This window comes from Schistocerca americana, chromosome 4, assembly GCF_021461395.2.
Source record: "Schistocerca americana isolate TAMUIC-IGC-003095 chromosome 4, iqSchAmer2.1, whole genome shotgun sequence".
In the NCBI taxonomy this organism is placed as follows: Eukaryota; Metazoa; Arthropoda; class Insecta; order Orthoptera; family Acrididae; genus Schistocerca; species Schistocerca americana.
Genome location: NC_060122.1, coordinates 782,336,521 through 782,360,012, shown reverse-complemented (window position 1 = coordinate 782,360,012; position 23,492 = coordinate 782,336,521). Strand labels below are relative to the sequence as shown.

Below are 23,492 nucleotides of genomic sequence, written 5' to 3'. Positions count from 1 at the left end.
GTAGTAGTTCTAATTTTCTCATTGTGGTCATTTTGTGACATATGTTGCCTGACATTTCCTGGAAGGTACTCTCAAAATTTCAACAGTAGACGTCTCCAGGATGCACACTGCCTTTCCATAGTACCTGTCACTGGAGTTTGTCAAGCACATCAGTTACACTCATGCACCAACCAAACAATCCCGGGAAAAATGTACCAGTCTTCATTGGATTTTCTTTCTCTCTCTCTCTCTCTCTCTCTCTCTCTCTCTCTCTCTCCTCTCAGGCCTACCTGGTAAGTGTTTCAGACTGACGAAGAATACTCAAGAATCAGTCGAACAAGCACCTTGTAAGCCACATCTTTCCTGGATGAGTTATGTTTCCGTAAGATCTGCCCTATGAGTCTGCTTTGCCTACTGTTTAGTTTCACGTTGTCATTCCAGTTAAGATTGTTCTGGATAGTTACACCTGATATTTTATGGTAGCTACTACTTCCAGCATTTTGTCATCAATAGTTGTACAGCTGCGAATTTCTTTCCCTATGTATGTGCAAACATGTTACATTTATTTATGTTCAAGGCCAACTACTGAAGTTCATTCATCAATCAATACTGCCTCCGGCATTGCTACTTTCTCATAGGCAACCACATCATGTGCGAACAGTCTTAAAGAGCTTCTGACGCTTTCTACTACATCATTTATATACATTTTAAACAGTAATAGCACTGTCACGATCTGTGCTCTGGCAGTTACCCTCACTGCCATTGACGTTATTCCATTAACGATGCCGTGTTGAGTCCTATCTGTAAGGAAGTTTTGAATCAAGTTGGGCAAGACTGCTCAGATCCTGCACAGCATTGAGTATATGACCTTCCTGATTCCATATCCACATGAGTCATTGGATTTCAACAATGTGAGCATCAGTATTGCAGAGCAATTAAATTCACTGTTGATGTTAAATGGGCCTGCCGTTGTTGAATTCTGGCACTTGTTGGTTGACATTTGTCCTCCTTGTAGGAGGCATAATTGATATTCTCATAGTCAACTAATGTTCAAATGTTATTTTGAATCAGAAACCCACTGCACACAGAATGTAGACAGCATTACTACACCTGCCTTGAGCAGTTCCACTGACAAGCTAATCATTTACATATCCAAGCCTGCAGTTTGCTATATTCATGGTGTGGCAATTTTAGTGGTGAACTATGTACGGTATTAGTTTTGTTGTGACTGATGGGTGTATATGATCGACTGGATATTTGTTACAGTGTCTGTAACTACGTTTGATATATCAATAGACAGCCTCTTGGTTGATGCACATTGTTAATTTGTTGACACCTCTCTTACATTTGTAATTTCTCTAATACAAAAAAAATCTTTTACTATCTGTGCTTATACAGCAATCTCCAACTGACTTGCATCTTATGAGTTCATATGATCGAATAAAAATGAAACACTTTGTCAGTAGAGAAACTTGTTAACAAATCTTCACAACCAAAAATTTTGTAATCATCACTAAATCTTTACCTTTCCTTAGAAAGTTCTTTCTTGTTGCATTTGGGTAGCTACATGAAATAATGTACTTCTACACACATTGTAACATACATTTATTTAATTACTTATATTGATTCTGTTATTTATTTTTAGATAATTCAAATTAAATTGCAGTATAATTACATGAAAGATTGCCTAACTTCTTGCTTTTTATGGAATGAAAAGAAACCTTTACATCACTTTTTAATCTAGAAAGTATTTTCCTTTGAGTCAACATATTTTTATGCAAATATAAGAATAAAAGAAATCTCATTTCTGTGAAATATGAACAACTGACATGATTTGAAGAAAGGATATCTCATGAGAGCTGCAGTAACAGACAGACTCAAAGTTATACATACTACCTGCATAAGCATGATTTCACTTAAAGTCCAAGAAAATGTGCATAAAAAATAAGATTTAATTTCTTTCCAATTCCAAGATATTGTGCTTCATCAATGTGAGAATTAAGTGTGTATCATGATGAACAAGTAACAAAAGTTGAATGTTGATCCCATAGTCTGCTCAACATTCTACAGTGTAAGTTCATATTACAACGTTTCATTTCACACACCGAGAACACTTTTTACTAAGAATGACACCATTCTCAGTTTTTGTAATAATGGATGTAAAATACCTGTTGTTGCTTAATTAGCTTTTTTCAGCAGTGATAACAGTAAATATTAATGATGAACCATTATTTCTGGCAGTTATAAATCACTACAGGTCTGAGAGAAACATATTTCACATTTGGTGTTTTTAGTTACAAATGCAACATCATGAACTTATTTTGATTGTTCTGATTGTCTAAGTATGAATTTTAAAATGAGAACAATGGAATGAAAGTCTCTGGATGCAGCTTAGAAATGAAAGTCAGTTCACTTTGTCACCCACTTCAGAAACAAACTTGTTAAGCAATGAGTCTGCACTTTATTTACAATGAACATGCATTTTACAGTCCCTTTCATCTGATGAAAACCTAACAGTATTATTTCTGATCATTACATGCTACATTATAACTGAGAATATCACACATTTCTCTTTGATTTCTTTGTTAGGATTGTGGAATACAGTTTTAACAGACTGCAATGAAAATAGTGTGTCCATTGTATCTTTGTTAGTACACATTACAAAATTCTTCAACCAAATCATGCAGAAGATCACTCTGAAGTCTTGTCTATCACTGAAACACAACATATAATTAAATTAAACTATCCCTTTGGCTTCTGCATGCCATACAACTGCATCCATGCATGTTGACAGAACATGCAGTTTTTCTCCATACAGCTCATACACACTTCGGCTTGTATTCCTACATGATACAACACACACATTCATGTATGTGTGTATCCACAAAAGATTTCGCACACACATAGATAAACATATTTATAAGCACGTGAGAAAGTAGAGTGTTTGATTTTTATACACATTCATGAAGGAATATAGTTCAACAAAAGGACTTAACTGAACATAAGTACATAGAAGAACGCAGCAGTATTGGTTCAGTCATGCACTGCATTTTCCTGCAAATTATGATTGCACAGATGCCTGAGTTTGACTCCACATATTTTTATTAACATACAAATGGCTTAACTGCAAATGAGCATAGCACAGGCAGTACATTATTTTCTGTGGAATGAGAGAGATCATATGGACTGATAGCTTATCAGATATTGCTAAAAAACTGGCAATAACATATTTAAAAACATAACTCAGAAAGTTACTGTTTTCCATTAAAGCAACTACCCAGGATTAGGGTAGTAATGTTCATAAATTTCAACGGAGGATAGCTACTGAGTCAGTTCATTACTGTATAAATTGCAAGTGGCAACTAAAATACTGAATTAGCATTTTACTAAAAGTGAGTATTTAAGTAAGGAATGTACAAATTATTTTTCACTTAAAAGAAAAATAGTACATAACAAATCAGATCTCACATCAATTGCAGTGAAAACAATAAGTGTTACAAATAATGAATTCAGTCAGAACAATGGTAAACACTGAGTCTATTCACACAATTTTTAGGGCACGGAACAGAATTATCCAAATCTATTCACAAACAACATGATGTCTCAAAATACAGTATCTCAACAACATTATTTGTATGTCATGTATCACAATTTAATCAGTCACGCCAACACATAAAGAGTGTGGACATCGCCATCCCTCATATCCAGAGTTAACAGATGTCTCACTTTGGCTTCACACTTCTAGTGTCCAAATGCGTGAGTCACAGTATCGGTGGAAGAAATGTGCCAGAGTCATCAAGACTGGGATCTAATGTCGAAACTAAGTCAGCTGTCATACGGCTTCCTATACTAGGTTTTGGTTTTGTAGAGTCCACACGTTCAGGTTCTAAGATCTTAGAGACACATTTCTTGCCCCTGTATAGTCTGTATAATGAATACTGCTGCTGGGAGGGGGCAGGAGCAGGTTCTGGTTCAGAGACAGGCACTCTTCTCGTTTGGTGGGGAACAGCTACCGTCTCGGAAGGTGATCGCCTCAGCTCCTGCTGGTGCATTTGGACAGTGGTTGATGACTGCAGCCACTCATGTCTTAAAGCTTCATCTGGTGTCATTCGCTTTTTAGGATCCCACCTGTTAATCATAAAAAGTATCTCAGTTAGTGCTACTGTAACAAGCTTTAACAAGTTTTTAGTTCCGGAAGTGTATAAATAGAAACCTTTTTCTTTATATTAAACCATATTAATGTTGTTTATCAAGATTCCACAAAATTAATAAACTATTGTAACATTACTACTGAAACCTGGTGCGTTTACTTCTGACAATGTATGTCCAAAAATAACTTAATCACAGTTGTAGATATGTGATATTTCTATTCAAGATGGTGACTTCTAGTTATGGACTGGAATAGCTGTGAACATTTTCAGCCCTGTAGAAATAATATTTTGCACCCCACAGCAATCTAGTTTCTTTGAATGGCATTTTACCTATATAATTTGTTGGACAACCATTGCACTAACACTGCCTCTGCCTATGCATTTATCTTCTCTTACTTTCTTTACCCTTCTTCCTGACAATGGAATTTTAATTCATGAGTTTTATGTACTACTGTACATGTCACAGATTTGACTGGAATACTTGGCTATTCAATATTTTATCACAGCCATTACAGTGCTGAACGTAAGAGCAGCCAAGAGGAAAAGAATAACTGTGTAGACTTTGCAGAAGCTGCTTATGTAAGAATCTCTTATGAAGTTTCGTAAATCACTAAATTAAACTGGTGTTTGTCATTCAGATAAATGGGCTATTCATTGAAACAAGCTTTAACATCACACATTTTCAATCATGATGCCCTACCACTAACCAATGGATGGATAAGGATAACAATAACTTTACATGAGCTTACAATAATTTTTCAGAGTCTGCATGTGGGAACAATCATCTTTTTTATACAAGTGTAGAATTAACTACGTTCATATTAATCAGTATAATAACTAACAAACACAAAAACTGGTACCTACTGGAGACATTTTGATATGAAATCCACAAACAGGGGGTCATTACACCTGATAGCAAGTGCAAGGTCTTTGGACCCAGGCTTCCTCTTCCTGCCTTTACTGTTTGTAATACATCTTGGGTTGCCTTTTGAATCTGCAAAATAAGAATAGGTATTGATGATGTTTATACTCTGCAAGGAATACAAAGCACACACACACACACACACACACACACACACACACACACACACACACACACACACACACACACACACACACACGCACACCTCGGCTATCAATGTAGATTTTTCACAACAGGCAGTTTTCATGAGCCCACTACACTGATCTAAAGGTGTAATGTTTCAGGTGTTTGAGACAAGTGAAACACAGAAACTTTGAAATTAATTCTCTGACTGAAAATTCCATGGCATCACCTGTACTACGTATAGATTTACGAACCAATAGTGAGATATGAAAATTTATGCCAGACTATGACTCAACCCCAGACTTCCCACTTAACGGGAGTGGTTGCCTTAACCACTTCGGCTATCCATGCATGCTTGCCAGACTGACCCAAACTTCCGTATGTTACACTGTCTACATCCTCATGTGATATTTAGTGGACTGCTATATCAGCATATAGCCACTGTGACATATGGAAGTTTGGGTCAGTCCAGGAAACATGCATGGATAGCTGAAGTGGTTAAGCTGACTGTTGCTGACAAGCAGGAAATCCGGGTTGGAGTTCTGGTCTGGCACAAATTTGCGTATGTCACTGTTGGGTAGTAAATCCATACCTAGTACAGCTGGAGTCAAGGAATTCACAGTCAGCAAATTAATTTCAAAATAGTTCAACAATGTCTGTCCTTTCAGATGAGCATGTAACTAACCACAGCAACAGCTCACCAAGTATCAGGGAAGAACATGGATTTGATGTGCATCAGTTAATATTTATTATGGCACTTTAAATGGCATAGGCAATTGTGGATCATTTTCTTCTATCAAAACTCAAACAGTTTTTCCAAATTTTCGCTTTCTCTGATGATTTCATCATCAGTGAGTGAGCAATGAGTGAGATAATAATCTTGTTTTGTCTTTCTCTCAAAATCTTCTCCCTTCATGTTCTAGAAAACTTAGAGTTTAAAATACATAAAGTTTTAAATGGTGAATTCCTGTGGGTATGTTCCTTACTCTCTCTGTGTGTGTGTGTGTGTGTGTGTGTGTGTGTGTGTGTGTGTGTGTGTGTGTGTGTGTGTGTGCGCGCGCGCCAGGAGAGATTCTACATTTTGCTAAGATTAACCTCTTGACAGCTACAAGGCTCTGAATTTGCTACAATCATAGCAACATACTATCCCAATTTATTTTCACCATCGACTCAAGTATACAACTACAGCCAAAAGACCTTTGGATTTCAACCCAACTACACAAAAAAATATTTGTAACAGAAGAGAAATTAAATGGAAGCCCATATGTTGACAAAATTAGATCATTTTTTTGTAGCAAAAAGAACAATCATTATTTAGCTACAATTTTTACAAAATAACACAACATTTTATTGCCACTAATCATCCAAATTTGCAACTACTACTAAATGATCACTCTCTGTCAAATATGCCACTACAACTAACAAAAATAATAGGTTTAATTTAGCGCTTTTACTACTACTGTGATAAGACAATCCAGCAAACTCTTTATCTCTGCATTTGTGTTGTGCTCACAACACTGGTTGTGCTTGCATCTAGCACATGAAATCATATTAAGAAATTCAGGAGGCAGACAATCTTGTAAAGATGAGCTATCTTCTACCGCCTTACCATTATTCTTTGTTGGTGGATGCCATTGTATCACACTCACATGTGCGGCTTTGCAGACTTCACTCTGTGACTGTCCAAGCTGAAATCAGAGTCCTTGAAAATTCCAGTTTATCTGTTCTATAAGAAGCCCTGCCCAACACCACCTCAGAAGCATAGACATCCCAAGACAATTTCACAGTGTTTCCTTTATGCAGGGAACATTCATTGGTCTGACAAATTCAAAGGGTATTTCTTCACAGTCTGGCTCAGTATGCCAGAGTCAACTCCTGAAATGCATGTGCCTATGTTTCTTTTGCAGGCTATGTAATTCTTCTTTCTTTCATGTAATGTTCGAGTTCCTTTAAAGAAACACTATCAATAACATTAATCTTGTTCATTGTCTCTCACTGCTCAATAATCCATGCAATGTTTGTTCCAAAAAAGGTCTTTAGCTGTTACTACTGACTGCCTTTTGAACTCTCACATCATTTGATGTGAAGCCTTGGTTTATTAAAAATCTTACGTATCGCCCTCAATTAATACTTTTCATTAACTACTATGTAAGCCTTGCTCATGATTCATTGAAATATACTATTCCATTAGTAACAAGCATACATTTTAAAACAGCACCAATATAAGTTGTTCTTAGAGTCTTTGGTTAGTCATTCTTGCAAAGACATTAATAAATTTTCTCCTTGCTTGTCATGAGTTATCCAATGATTTGCCTTGTCCTTTCTGTCATTGAAGGGAAGTATCTGTCTGTGTTTATTAAAGAACACATTTGGGATTTATGATGAAAGTGATCTGCTTGGAACACAAAAAAACCTAATGTGGATATTAGTTACACTCCTGATTATGAACACTCCACTGATAAAGAATATAAATAACAGCAGGAATAATGGTGTTTACTCACCATATAGTTAAACACTGAACTGCCAATATGTACATAAACAAGACTGAGGACAGTGCTGAGCTGTCAGATGAATCCCACCTGAGCTGCAGAATACCCCTTGTAACATACACACCCGCACAGTTACACTGTCCCAGCCAACTACACAGTAGAATTTGTCCAAAATCTCAGCAACATACTTAGTATTGTTCATGTGCGAATTGAGGACCCAGTGTCCCAAGTATGCAGTGAGTAGTTGCCTTTATTCCTTCCATTATTTAGATTACACCTAGGACTTTCCTGCCACACCAATAAAGAATTGTTACAGCCCAGGTAATATGATTGTTTGCCCAAAACAGATTCAGTTCAGTGTTTGATGTTTAATATTCTGGGGCCAGAATCCTGAAAAATGAAAAAGTGGACATAGCAGCAAAAGAAGCTTCTCAGGGACACATCATAGACAAATGTAGTGTCCCCGAATGACGTGTTTCCTCATTATTCCATCAGAAATTCATATGCTATAGGGAGGAAACGTGGCTGGAAGTGACAGAAAATAAGCTGCAGTTAATGAAGCCAACTGTCTAGCCATGTTGGTCCTCTTTCTGGCAACAGAATGGGACAATGTGACGCCAATTCACTTCTGTGTAGGCCATTGGCTTCTTAAAATTGCTAGAATTGCTTTTCGTATCACTTTCAATACACAATATGTTAACAAAATGTGTTTTATTTTCTGACGAGAGGCCTGCAGTAAATTTAGCTACTTTAGCTATGATAAGTGTAGTCTGTGTTCTAAACTTTTATATATATATATATGGTGTCTGTTCTTTCAGACAAGTCCAAAAGAACAGATGCCACATATACTGTAGAAAATTAAGCCAAAGATGGCCAATGATCTCTTCAGTGCTGAAGCACACCACACTTGAACTCATGAGAATCAGCAAAAGGCTGCGAGTAATGAGGATAATGGGCAGGGCACTACTTTAGTAGTGTGTGGATAGGTTGAGAATTTGGGTCTGACAGGAGACATGCTGGGGTACTCCACGCAGCATGTCCAGATGGTGCAATGGTCAGTGCAACTACCTTGTAAGTAGGAGACCTGGGTTCCAGTCCTCTTGTGGCACACATTTTCAATCTTCCTCATTGATTTAAATCAGAGCCCACTCACAACCAATGTCTGTTATTCCTTTGTGCCTTACTTTTGTGAATTGTTCAGATTCTAGCCTAAATTATTAATTGCCTTTATGTGGGACCAAAATGTTAAGGGTTGTCTGTCAACTTGACAGGGTAGGCAATTATTTGCAATTCACTGAATGCTTCTGGCATTGTTCTTATATTTTGTTTGACTTGGTTCATCATTTGTTTGTCAGCATGGATTCAGCTTTATTAGCAGCTCTCTCTGCTCTCATAGTAACTTCTTAATATTGTTATTGAAGCATAGTCAGTTTTTCCCAGCATTCACTATCTTCCATGATGCAATCTCATTTAACAAGTGGTGAACAATACTTCTGTATTTTCACCGTATCCCTTCAGAACGCAGAATGTTTGCCACTGATTGGTCAGATATTTTCCAATTCTTTTCGTCTTATCCTTGTTAAAGAGAAATATCTTCAAATTTTCATAACATTTTAATGAACATACTGATAAATGATGGTATAACAACCTTATGGTCACCAATTCCTACCTCTAAACTGCAAAGTTTGGTGAACTTTGTTGTGAACAGATGTACGTGTTCCCCTCACAAGTGTGTTGTCCAAACCCACTGTGCAAGGTAATTTTCAGGAAATTTATTTGCTATATCACCATAAGAATTATTGCTCCTACATTCCTTTCTAAACACTTCCATCTCCCAGTCTATAAGTTGCAAAGATAATTTAAATGCTATATTTTTCTGCAGTGTTCTGCCATTTTGACACTTGCTGTGAGTGGATCATAAAAACATGTCTTGAAAACATCTCCACACAGACTCTAACTCTGCATTTATGTTATTAGGTAGTGTTTTATTGGTTACCTGTGCAACTTGACAGCAGCGTCAACATCCCTCACCCCTTCTTTCTTTTCATTTGTCATTATCTATGATATCTATGACATGTCTTCAAGCTACCTATAGCCACGCCTTTTCCATACATTTCTCTCTACACATGCAGGGAACAAAACCTAAGTGTCTAAAGAGATCGACACAAGGTATTTCCATCGGACTGTCTTAGACATATAGACTGTACATAAAATATTACTCTTTGGCATATCTAGATTCTAATTTCAGATGGCTGTGCCTGAATGTTTTGTTCATATAACAAAAAAGCTTTCCACTTTCAATTTAGTGGGTCACAAAATGTCAGGACATGAGACTGCTGAATGTCCATGCCCACATAAGGAAGGTTGACCTCATGGGATATTAGAAACAGATTTACATAATGTAAACAATACATGAGATGCAAGAGGGTGTTTACTTAATAACAACAATACAGAGACAAGAAGAGAACAAAATATCAAGTACACAATTAAAGAAAAAGGTATACAAAATGGATCTCCAACTTTAAAAAGAGTTTAAGAATTCTATCAGTATGAGGAACAGGCTGACATATATGGTGAAGGAAACAGTAAAATAATAGTATTTAGTTACTGGAAGGAAAAAGGTGTTGCTTTACATGGTATGTGTGGAGAGATTCAAGAGGCAGGAGGGGACTTGTCTTGATGGGGAGACTAACTGCAAGGTGTAACAGCTGGAGATCAATTATGTTTTGGCCCTTCTTTACTTTTGAGCCTATGCAAATCTTGTTACAGTTGCTCTCACTTCCGAATTTGTTAAATGGACACTCCTCTTCTGTCTCAAAAAGTTTTACATTTCATGTATTGCCAGACTGAAATTAATTTTTATTAGGTAATGTTTTATATTCACTGACACACAGCAACCAATTGCTGCACATATACCTACCGAAAAATAACCTTCTTCTTGAAGCATTCATAATAACATCCTCTGGTGGTGTACCTAAAACTTCCATCACACATGCCAGCTGTTCTACTTCATTTTCGCCAGGGAAAAGTGGGTAACCAGTGTATAATTCTGCAAGTATACAGCCTGTAAAAAGATGAAACTAAGCTGTGATTTCCATTAAATTCTATGTTTACCTTCTATTTATATGCTCTATGCACATACTTATAACAATTCAATAAAAATCTTTTTCTCCTTTCTTAAAAGCCTAAATTTTGTAAGTGATTTAATTAGGCGGTTTGGGTGATTTAAAAGGTTTAGGAGCACACTCAGAATATACAAGGGAATCAGTATAAAAATGTGGTTTTACTCCCATGATACACTGTTTAGTAAATTTACTAAAAAAATAATTTTACTGTGTTAATTACATGTTTCTGTAAGCACTGTGAGGAAAAGGCAGAGAATGGTGTGAATAAAATCATATCCAGTTGTTTTCACCTTACTCCTCCCACCCATATGAAATTGAAACAAGGGAATTATTAATGAATAAAAAGACACCACCTGCTGTACACCAGAAACAGACTTGTGGAGTGTATATGTAGGTATTCTGCATATTCAAAACAAAAAATCTTCACATGTTCTTCAGTGTGTTTAAATAAAGATAACTGTATGTAAGGAGTGGTGGATACACAATTGCTTTGCAGTTACCTTGAAAAATGTGAAGAACTTCATACAAGCAAGTGAGAAACATGAAGTGACTGTTATAAGACAGGCAATATATGAACCACATCTAGAACATAGGAAAAGGTAACAAGTGTAATTGTGAAAGAAACTCTACAAACAAACACACACAAAAAATTTGTGCACCTTTGTATTTCATGAAAAGCTTCACACTGATGGAAACCTGGATATGGTTCTTTAAGAGTAATTACAACATAAACATGGTTTGCCAATGAATGACATAAACAAAATATGATGAAAGGAAATGATGGAGAATAAGAAAGAAAATGATGAAATGGGCACAGGAATACAATTCTGCCATATGTGATTCCCAGAGTTGAAACTGGTCTTAGTTTTTATTACAGAATGGTAAAACAATCAAGGACTATAATTATAGTAGTGAATAAGAAACACCACTGAATACAGCAGTAACAACTATTAATGGAAGTGGACTGAGTGAATACACTTGTACACAAGAGACTGAAATAACTAAGAGAACTGTAGCTGCAGAGTTGTACGGTTCTTCAAGTGCAGCGATATCTAAAACCATTGAGCAAGAAATAAAAATATTATTTCGCATACAATGTCGTACTTGTAATTAAGGAAATAGAATATTTTTTGCTGTTAACCTTACCAAGACTCCACATATCAATTGCTGTCCCATACTGCAATCCAAGAATGACTTCAGGAGAACGATAAAAACGAGACTGAATGTATGTATATACTCGTTGGTGAGCATAACAGGAGCTTCCAAAATCTATCACTTTAATGGAACTGCTTCCACGTTGTTTGAGAAGAACATTTTCCTGGAAATTACAATAATGGTTAGAGGAATAATGCTTGTAACAATAGAAAACAATTTCCTTTTACCACAATTGATACATAATTTGCTACATCTCAGTTTTGATACTTACAGGTTTGAGATCACAGTGAATTATATTTTCTCTGTGGAGTAACCTCAGACACTGAACAAGAGAATTTGCAAATCTTCTAATAAGGCTTAGGCTGAACCCTTGATAATTGTTCCGTTTTATCAACTCATACAGATTCAAACTGAAAGAATAATGACAATAAGTAATAGTTTGCACAAAAGTAACCTCTGTATGATTTAATTTGTGTGTATTCTCAGAATAAAACAGGAATTCTCAGACATACCTCATAAGCTCAAAACTAATACACAAATGATTTCGAAAATAGAAGTGGTCCAACATATGAATGACATTGTGACTTCCATCTTTATCCTTCTTCCTTAGATGGTCCAGAATCCTAACTTCTATAAGTGCTTGGTGATGAAATCTCTTCTTGTTCCTACAACACAAGAGACATTTATTGGGTTTCAACCATTCGCTGTGGAAACATGGCTATTACAACATTTAAATGTATTTCAAACAATGGAAAATCCAGTATGGAATAACAACAATATGCCTTATTACTGGGAAACAACAGTGGCCATGTGTGTGTGTATGTGTGTGTGTGTGTGTGTGTGTGTGTGTGTGTGTGTGTCACACTTGTGTGAATTTTCTTGTACATGTCCAATAGCTAAACAATATCTAGCAGACTTTTTCATTATGCCTGTCAGCCACTCAATGTCCCATTTAAATATATTTCATAGTTAATAATGTGGAGAAATAATTTACTGAACTTTGTGTTGCTCATCACTATACTCAGAGGCTGAGTTCCCTATGAGCATGTTTGTCAGCCTGCTTTGTCATCTAGCAGGGGCTCAGAGCAGAATAATGATCAGACTCTTATTTTTCCTTGACTGGGCATCAGTTTTAGATAATTTACAAACTGTTTAACTTCCTCGTGCATTAGCTGTTCTTTTTTGTCTCAAATAATGAGTACACAAAGATGTACAAGACATGAAAAAAGTTACATTATCATAAAATTGAAGATTTACACACACACACACACACACACACACACACAAACTGGCCCAGAAAATATTTAAGAGATTGACGTGGAACTGGTTCTTGATAATGACCAGGAGAACTTCCCATCCCAGAAAATACTGGAAACCACGATTTCAATGTATGTTGAGTTCTGTCAGTGGTTTCTGAATGAAATGGAATCACAAGTTTTGGATCCTTAGTTTTCTTCAGATGAGGCCTGGTTCAGCCTACCAGGATATGTGAATTCGAGAACATACACCATTATGCATCAGACAATTCCCACCAGTACTTTGAAGAGTCGTTGCACAATAAAAACTGGTGCTTGGTGCGCAATGTCTGGTGTCTCCAATGGAACATGATTCTTCCATCAAACTCTTAACGCTAACCAAAGTGTCCAGAAACTGTTTAATCCATATATAGATCAGCTCACTGGAGATGAATGACAGTATGGATATTTTCAGCAAGATGGAGCAGCAGCCTTGACAATTTTGTCACAAGTGCATAAGGTGTTTGATGAGGATACAACAATCAGCAGAGGCAGTGCAACCTGCAGGTTACTCCCATTGCGTAATCTCTCTCCCTGTAGTTTTTGTCTCTGAGGGAAATAGAAGGGTCATGTGTACTCACATAATTCTCACATACTGGAAGAGCTATAGCAGAATAATGCAAACACTATAGCTAATATCCCTCAGGCAGAGCTGCTACACATGTCTCACAGTTTGATAAATTGAGCACAGCACTGAATCAATGTTAAACAGTGGTTATTTCCAAAATCTTTTGTGATGTTCATTAACAAGGGTCAAAAAAATGGTTCAAATGGCTCTGAGCACTATGCAACTTAACTTCTGAGGCCATCAGTCGCCTAGAACACAGAACTAATTAAACCTAACTAACCTAAGGATATCACACACATCCATGCCCGAGGCAGGATTCGAACCTGCGACCGTAGCAGTCGCTCGGTTCCAGACAACAAGGGTCATTTTTGTGTCAGTTTTATTGTAAACAGTAGTCATAAGAATAAGTTAGGAATAGTGCATATTTTGAAATATGTTGGTGTATCCTACAGTGTAAGTTTCTACTTTTCTAGTATAAACTACAAAAGATACCCCTTCAGCACATTGTTATCAAATTGCTTACCTTATTATTTTTATTGCTACATGCTGATTAGTTTTATGGTCAAGTGCCCGAATGACTTGTCCAAAACTTCCTTTACCAATGACTTCCAAAATTTCATATCGGTATGATATGTGGTCATGAAGAACCTACAACAAAGACAGTACAATGATCCTTAAATATCTAAAGAAAGAAAAACATCACAAAAATTAGTCCAACACAAAAAATTAGTCAAATAAAACTAATTACGGGGACCAAAATTTCATTTGAGATACTTACTTTGTTATAACTGCCATTATCATCATCATAGCCACCATTCTGTAGTGGCCCTTCTTCACCATGTATTTTGCAGGCATCAAGACCTAAATACCAAATCTCTGGATATTTCTCTATTTCTGTTCTCTCATAGTCTGTCAGTCGATTTCCATAGTACTTCAATGCTTCTGAAATGTGCAAGAGAAAAATATTTTAATTGATTCTACTCATAATAATTTCTTGGTTTGAAAGACATGGCTCGGACATATGAAGAAGTTACAGGATTAGTTATTATGACAGTTAAGGAAATAGATTTGTAAACTTCCCAGGTTTCATCCTTATGAGCACAACAAAAAAATTGAATCTTTTGACCAGCCTCCCTCTAGTCATTTACTAGTGAAGATATTGTAAACCAAATTTTTCATTTCCTTTCTCTTTACACTTTCACTTGGGTACAAACTTAAGAAAAGTGTAGCAGGGTTTACACGATCAATCATATTTTTATTTGCACTTTTTGTTAGTAAATACCTCTTGTTGTTTTATAGAATGGATGGTATGGACCTCACTTTATATCCCACAGGATAAAAGACATGGCACATTTTTTTATCCATTATAGCTTCTTTCTCATGTATCTGAAGCAATGTCATATCAAATCTCCGTCTACTAATATGAAAAGTATCAAAATCCAACATAAATTTTTATCTTAAGAAGGAACTGCTTAATTGATATTTTACATCTTTGTCCATTTCTTATCACAGCAGACTTAAACTTCAAAGTGCAGTTTCTCGTAAAAAATTTCAAAAACTGTATAGTTCTCTATACTCTTGGTTATTGTAATTTGTATAATTTTCTGATTTTGTTTTTATTTATGCTTCTACTTTCCACTGCTTTAGAAGACAGTGGCTCACTGTAAGCTATACTCCTACTATCTATAACTCACATTTTCATCACACAGAAAGACTTTCATAAATTGGTCTTAATGGGGAAATTTCTCTCTCTCTCTCTCTCTCTCTCTCTCTCTCTCTCTCTCACACACACACACACACACACACACACACTAATTACAGACACAGGATGTTAGAGGCATAAGTGCAGATATTTTTATTAGTGAGTCAGGACAGTGTACTGAATAACATTACGTCAGCATTTACTTCATTTGTAGACTAATAATTAAAGCTAATTAGGAGCAATATGTATTTATTTTGGTTGGTATCTCGAAGTACATGTGGCAAGAGCAAGCCATCAGTGCTTATTTTCTCCTGGGCAGCAGGTCGAGTGTTGAAGTACAGACGTGTGGACACTCAACAGTTAATTCTATAGTGACAGGCATGTTCTACTTAGTGATGCAGTTACAACCATGCAGAAGACAATAGGTAATAACTTATGTGATGTGTTTGGAGGGAGACTGTCAGATGCAGAAGAAAATCAACTAACACACTGAAGCTGGTACATATTATGGTACCAATGATCACAATATCTGCACTTATAACCATAATACCACACACATATATACACATGCACACACAGGGCAAATATTAATGAAACTGACAAACTGTAGGGATGGTTTCATGACTGGAAATGGAGGAAAAAAGTCCTATGAACATGTGTCCAGAAACAGATTGTTGCCACGGCAGGTGGTGCTGACGAATGAAAGTTCCTCTGACCATGTGCCGTGTGTTTCTTGTGTGTTGCAGGCTGTGTGATTGACGCAGCATACTGTAAGCAGCAGAATGGTCTGGTATTCATGTCTCGAACAGGCCGAAATGGTGTTTGTTTATGGCCAAGCACATGGAAATGATCAATAGGCAACACGGCTACGCCAAAACAAGTACCCTCAGAGACACTAATTGTGTCACCCAAATTTCAAGCCCTTTTTGGATCTTTCAGACAGACAAACATGCCGGGAGGTGATGGACTGTGTGAACACCAGATTTGGAGGACTGTTTCTACGGGATATACAGACGAAACCTAGTACAATCTCCAGGTAAGTGGTCTACCAACATTTTGTAAGCCACAGTATTGATTATGTGTATCCTGCATGACAACCGCTACTATCCCTGTCACCTGCAGCACAACAATTATCAGCAGCAGATCTCCCTCTACAGGAAGGATTTTGTCGATGATTTTTGCACCAGACCATCACAATTACAGAATTTCTGTCATCAGTCCTCTCTATCAACAAAACAACCTTTACCAGAACTGGCATCATCAATCTGTGTAATCGTCTTCTATGGGGGCATGTGGTCGGAAGAACTCTCATTTGTCAGCGCCATCTACCATGACAATGATGCATTTCTGGACATATGTTCATAGGACTTCCTGTCAGGAATCTGTCCCTTCTGTTTGTTGGTTTTATTGATGTTCATCCTGTACATATATGAGGGGTTTCAAAAGAAAAGGCACGAAACAACACTGTGGATATAACACAATACTTTATTTAAAAGTAGTCACCATAGAGGCCTGAGCACAACTATCCTACTGTTTCACAACTTGAAGTATGCCCTATTGCCAGAATTCCTATGGCTGTGACAGGAACCAGTACTCCACCACATCCTTCAATTTGTTGTGACAGGTGATACACTTCCCTTTGAGACGGTTTTTTAGTAAACCAAACACACTGAAGTTGCAGGGTGACATGTCCAGATTGTAGGGTGGATGCTCAAGCTACTCTCACTTGAACTTTGCCATTACACATGCTGTACGACCTTGGAGATGTGTGTTACCATGGAGCATAATCACCTGCTCCACGAGCAGCCCCAGGCCCCTTGCTCTTGATGCATTTGCATAGACTACGGAGTATCTCACAGTACACATCACACATAATAGTTTTTCTGTGCTCGAGAAATTCAATGAGCACCGGACTTTGGGCACTGAAAAAGATGGTGTGCATTACCTCGCCTGCTGAGGGCAGGCCACTCACACTTCCAGACAACAACTGACAACATGGCTATACTAGCAACACGTCTGTGTGTGAAAGTTCTACTTCTGAGTAAGGAGTTTCTCTAAAAGCAACTTGATGCATCCTCTATGGAGTGAGTATCTAGCCCTTCCACTCTGTTGTTATGTCATCCTGGACCTTTCATTCTTGACAACAATGTTTCTCAGGATCAGTTATGTATGACAATGATCAACACTTTCTGAGAGTGCATAGTTTGTAAACAGCAATTTTGTTTAAGGAAATAAGCATTTTACAAGAGCATAGAGAGTAGCAACTATGATGCTCTCTAGACAAGTAAATTAGCATTAATGCACGATGAGTGACAACATTGAAAACAGAGTTTATTTATCATAATGACACTTTGTAGCCTTCTACTGACTTGTTCTACACACCTGAAAATTCCTTTAAGGACTGAGCCCTACATAACACACAGTGTGTAGACAGGGGAGTCCCAGCTGCAAATCTACACCCCCTCGGAGAAAGAAAATTTCCACAAACCAAACTCACTTCCTGTCTTTCTGCGTCAGAAGAAAGCTAGATCATGTAATGGATATTGAGTACTAGCAAGTGTGCCCAGAGGCATTTGATACTAAATCTCAAAATCATGTCGTACTTCGCTGTGAAACTAACATTGCCTACCCCCGATCCCACATCTAGCTCACATCCTGAGTGAATACACTCTTGTGTATGATTTTGTAACAAGTCATTTCCAAAGTACTTTTAAAACGTGGAAAGGTCTGTGGGAAGCTGGAAAATTTAAAAAATCATGTTTCTCTAGCCTTTGTGACGTCTTACACATTTGTATTTTTTGTATCCAAAACACAAATGTTCCATCAATACTCGAGTCATTTGTAGAAATAAACTCAGTGTGGTTTACTGTCTGTTAACTGTAATCACGTAACGCATTATAAAACTTTGAAGAGTTTAGTGCTTCATGATACCTCGCAGAACACATTTACTGTGCTCTGATCTCTCAGAGAATAATATCGATTTCCGGTGAAATCATCCTAGAGAAAACAAAGCCTGGCGTGGCTGCAGCTCCAGGCAATTGCCCACCTTGTTTCGTTCTTCTTCTTGAACACAAGGTAATACATCCACATGCACTCGAACCAGTTATTTTGTCTTGGCGGGAAACTGAGGTCTTTCAGACGTGGGTGGAAAGGTGATGTTATTTCTCAGCGGCTCGTATGAATGATAATGCATACCGCTCTTTCTACTGGAAAAAGACACCAAAAGCGTACAGAGGAGGAGGCAAGCCCTGTGGTTCCTGACAGCGTTGTAGTATTTGAAACAAAGCGCTTTCACGTCAGAACTCAGGTACCTCCATCTTTTGTCAGTTGTTTTTTCTATCAATATCTGTGAGGGTGGCGGCGCTGGAAGAGCGGCGTTCAAATTCCCGTTCGACATTACCGATTATTTTGTGCTGGTGTCCTCACAGATCTTATTTAAAGAAAGACAATTTAAGAATCACCTAGAGCTGCTAATGAAATAAGCCTTTATTCACTAAGAGTTTCAAACAACTGATCATCGTAAGGTAATACATATATTCCTGTTTGGTATTAGGCGTCTAAAATAAAATTAAAAAACCCAGGATGGTTGTTTACTACATTTTTGACGCCACTGTAAGAACTACAGCTTACAAGATGATGTTAAAAAAATGTTACCTGATGATGTTCTGTTGATTGAAAGTCGTACTGATTAAGGATTAATTTCATTAGCAGCTCTTGGTGGTTCTTAAATCTACATCTACAGCGCGCAGGCCACCTTATGGTGTGTGATGGAGGATACTTTGTGTACCACTGTCACCTTCCCTTTTCTGTTCCTGTCGCGTGGTTAGAACGACTGTTTGTAAGCTCGAATTTTATCTTAAATGTTCCTTTCGAGAGGAAAAATGTAGGCGGAAGCAATATGCTGGTTGATTCTAGTTAAGGACGTTCACGCATTTTTTAACAGTAAGCCACAGCGCCTCTGTTCTAACGTCTGCCACTGAAGTTGGAAGCGTATCACCATGGCTAAATGAACTTGTGACGACACGTGCCGTTCTTCTTTGGATCTTTTTTATTTCCTCTATCAGTCCTATGTGGCACGGGTCAAAGATACGTCCCTCGTGGTTCGACTAAGCTTACTGAGCATTCTTCCAATGTATGTCAGTCTGGCATCTGCCTTACTTGCGATTAGTCTTACGTGTTCGTCCCACTTAAAATTGCTCCGTAAGCATACGTACTTCTGCATGTTTTAGGGATGTGACTGACAGCTTCCACTGCTTGATCGGCAATCGTGTAATCATATAGTAACGGGTCTTTGTTCCTTAAATATGACATTCTTCAAACATTCGGATTTAGGTTTCCCTAAAATCTAGTATGGCAACGCGACTCAGGGATAACTTGCTTGAAAAGGCCATTGTCGACTTCGTCTCTCACCGTTATCTGACTGAGCGAGTTCCCCGTCTGTAACGACTTTGTTGTTGTTTGTGCTATGAATTCTCCCTTCTCCCTTATTATTCACCACGTCCACCAGATTCTGCATGGCAAATTAATGCTGAGATCATATGTCTGTGTCTTTGGAGATTTACCCGTTTTCTAACATCAGTATCGGTTTTTAGAATATATCTTGCAATTTTTGTATTATAATGGAAAAGGGTGTTAAATATGGCAATGTATGTTACGTACGGTGCAAATGTAGACGCCTAACTACACAACAGGTCTATCAATTACCACAACCTTCATTTCACATTCATTTTCGTTGGCGGGCCACCATCCATCCTGGTCTAGACCTCGGACTATGCTACAGATCAGTCTCTACGCACAACCAAGATTTCAAGGGGTCCACTACCACACCCTAGCCATCGCTAACGATGCTTCGCCAGGCTGGATGTTGGGCAGAAAACGCACTCCCAGTTCTCTTCGTACTAGCGGGATACCTTCCTGCAGCCGACACCATACCAAGTCACAGCACTCGCACACACACAGCTGTAGTGGAGCACACGGACGCTGACTTACCGGCTGGGGTGAGCGGCAGTCTCCGGCCGTGCGAGTCGTGGCGCGGCTGCTGCTGGGGGCTGTGGTCGGCGCTGCTCGAGCCTGAGGTGCCGACCGCAGAGCCGCTGTTCAGCACGGGGAAACACGCCGACACCGGCGTCGGGGCGGCCGCCGTCGACGACGCCCGAGACTCCTGGTGGTGGATGTTCAGCCGGGACACGGACACGCTCTTGAGCGACGGCAGCTTCTGCACAGGTTGGTGGTACCACACCGTGGTCGTGAGCACTGCGCCCGACATGGCTGCGCGGCGACTGCTGGCGGCCAGAGCGCGCGCCGCGGCTCGAGCAGCTGGTATCTCGGCTACCGGTCTGGCGGGAGGGGGAGGGGGGCGGGGAGGGGGAAGGCGCGTGGAGGGGGCGACGCTTCCTGGTGCCACCGGGTCCTTCCCCTCCTCGTAACAGTCTGCTGCTAGCGCTTTGTTTGTATTTGACCCGCTGCGTGCGCGCAGATGCGCCTTGTGACCGACCGCAGTAGTTAAATTCGTCTCGCCGTGTCGAAGGGGATAATGTGTTCATTAAAACCTCTATGGCCAAAACTGCGCACATCTAAAATCCTTGAGAAACTTACGTTCAAGAGAATCATGGATCATGTTAATAAGCATAACATCCTTAACAAAAACCAGGCTTTTTCGACCAAACACGCCATTTTCTCATTTGTCAACCAACTTCTCGAACCCATAAACAATAAAATGTCATCAGTTGGAATCTTCTGCGAGCTAAGTCATTCGACTGCGTAGATCACAAAATTCTGCTTACGAAGGCCGAGTATTATGCCTTATATGGTAAAGTTGAGATATGGTTCGAGTCATATCTAGATGGCAGAAGGTAGTACCGAATAATTCTGCAGTGGCACCTTCCTGCTCTGACAAGGGCACAGAGAAATGTGGGGCACCACAGGGCTCGGTGCTTGGTCACTTCCTTTTGCAGACCAATGATCCGCCATGGTGTACAACACGAAAAGTACACTTCACCCTATTTTTCAGACGACACAGCCATTGTGACTGACAAGAGTACCAAACTTCAGTCCAAAGAACTCTGCGTCCACTATATTCAAAGAACATAGTGGAAGGAAGGGACCAAGCACTGAGCCCTGTGGTACCCCACATTTCACTGTGACCCTGTCAGAGCAGACAGGTGCCACTGCAGAATTATTCGCTACTACCCTCTGCCTTCTGTCACCTAGACATGACTCGAGGCATATCCCAACTTTACAATATAAGGCATAATGCTCGGCCTTCGTAAGCAGAATTTTGTGATCTATACTGTGTCCACTATATTCACATCAAATGGTCTGTCCCTGAATGTTAACAAGACTCAATTCATTCAGTTTCAAACAGCAAACAAAAAACTGGAAAATATTGAAATAAAACGTGGCGGCAAAAGATATTGACAGCTTTCTTCCAATTTCCTGGGCTTACACGTCAACAACAATTTAAACTGGACCGTTTGCCTCATCGACTCATGTAAAAGACTGAATTCGGCAGCATCTGTCATTTGCTCAATTACGTCTGTTTATTTCTTGGAAATAATCAAAGCTGCATTCTTTCGATATTTCCATTCACTTACGACCAGTAGCATTGTGTTCTGGGGAAACCAGTGACGAGGAAATAAAATCTTCATTGCACAGAAGAGAATCACCAGAATTACTTCGCTAATGCGCTTTGTGAACAATAATCATACAATTTATAGAACAAACAGTGAGTATCATGATCATAATACAAGAAGTAAACAGGATTTTCACAAAGATATAAAAAATCTCAGCATGGTAGGCAGTAGATTATTCAAGTATAAAAGTATACAACAAACATCCAGTTCAGGTTAAATCAGGCATTGTGGGTAAGACTTATTTGCAGATGATACAAACATTGCAATAAATAGTATTCAAATATAAATTTAGAAAGGGCAGCTAATCAAATTTTTACTGACATTAATAAGTGGTTCATTGCCAATTCACTGTCATTAAACCTTGAAAAGACCCACTACATGCGGTTCAGAACTTCCAAGAGATTTCCTTCTGGTGTGCGTATAAAATATGATGACAAGGAAATAGAAGAAGTTGAGAGTGTAAAATTCTTGGGATTACAACTTGATAATAAATTCAGTTGGGAGCAACATACTAACGAACTGCTAAAGCATCTAAACAAGTCTGTGTTTGCAATGCAAATGATGTCAGACATAGGAGATATAAATATAAAAAACTGGCATATTTTGCTTATTTTCACTCCGTTATGTCATATGGTATCATATTTTGGGGTAACTCCACAAACAGAGAAAAAAGGTTTAGAGTACAGAAGCGTATAATAAGAGTAATGACTAGTGTAAATCCAAGAACATCAGGTCGAAACCTATTCAAAGAATTGGGCATATTAACCACAGCTTCTCAGTATATTTATTCCTTAATGAAGTTGGTTCTAAATAATACATCTCTTTCTCCAACTAACTGCTTAGTACACAGTATCAACACTAGGAATAAGAACAATATACATAAAGAGTTAAAATCACTTACTCTTGCCCAGAAAGGAGTCCAGTATTCAGCAATGCATGTTTTCAATAAGTTACCAGCAACCATTAAGAATTTAGTTTCAGACAAGGCACAATTTAAACATAGTTTAAAAGAATTTTTGGTGGCCAACTCTTTCTATTCCATCCATGAGTTTCTCAACAAGTGCAGCAGACCATTTTAATGAAAATTTATTATACTTTAATTTTTGACGATACTTGGTTGTAACAGCCAAGTAACTACCTACTGTGTGAATGATAGATGTATGGAAAGCAGATGTAAGTCTTAAGTCTGTAAATAGTGGAAGTTTAATTTTAAATCTTGTACATAATTTGACTGTTCTTAACTGAGGATCACTGAAATTAATAATTTACTTTAATTTTTGACAATACTTGGTTGTAATAGCCAAGAAACTAGCAAATGTCTGAATGATGGATTTAATGAAAGCAGATGTAA

The 23,492-nt window shown here is 38.2% G+C and overlaps 1 protein-coding gene across 1 annotated transcript in view; it reads right to left on the bottom strand.

The window, feature by feature from the left end:
* Positions 1–1,569: 1,569 nt before the first annotated feature.
* LOC124612938 (dual specificity tyrosine-phosphorylation-regulated kinase 4) overlaps positions 1,570–23,492 on the bottom strand; it is a 439,797-nt gene continuing 417,874 nt past the window's right edge. The window contains exons 3-11 of the mRNA XM_047141439.1: positions 20,499–20,724; positions 14,586–14,749; positions 14,331–14,455; positions 12,457–12,609; positions 12,216–12,354; positions 11,936–12,107; positions 10,585–10,728; positions 4,995–5,124; positions 1,570–4,107 (exon numbers count right to left, since the gene is read on the bottom strand). Coding sequence (XP_046997395.1) covers positions 3,741–4,107; positions 4,995–5,124; positions 10,585–10,728; positions 11,936–12,107; positions 12,216–12,354; positions 12,457–12,609; positions 14,331–14,455; positions 14,586–14,749; positions 20,499–20,724 — 1,620 coding nt within the window. The 3' untranslated portion in view covers positions 1,570–3,740. The remainder of the gene's footprint in view (positions 4,108–4,994; positions 5,125–10,584; positions 10,729–11,935; positions 12,108–12,215; positions 12,355–12,456; positions 12,610–14,330; positions 14,456–14,585; positions 14,750–20,498; positions 20,725–23,492) is intronic.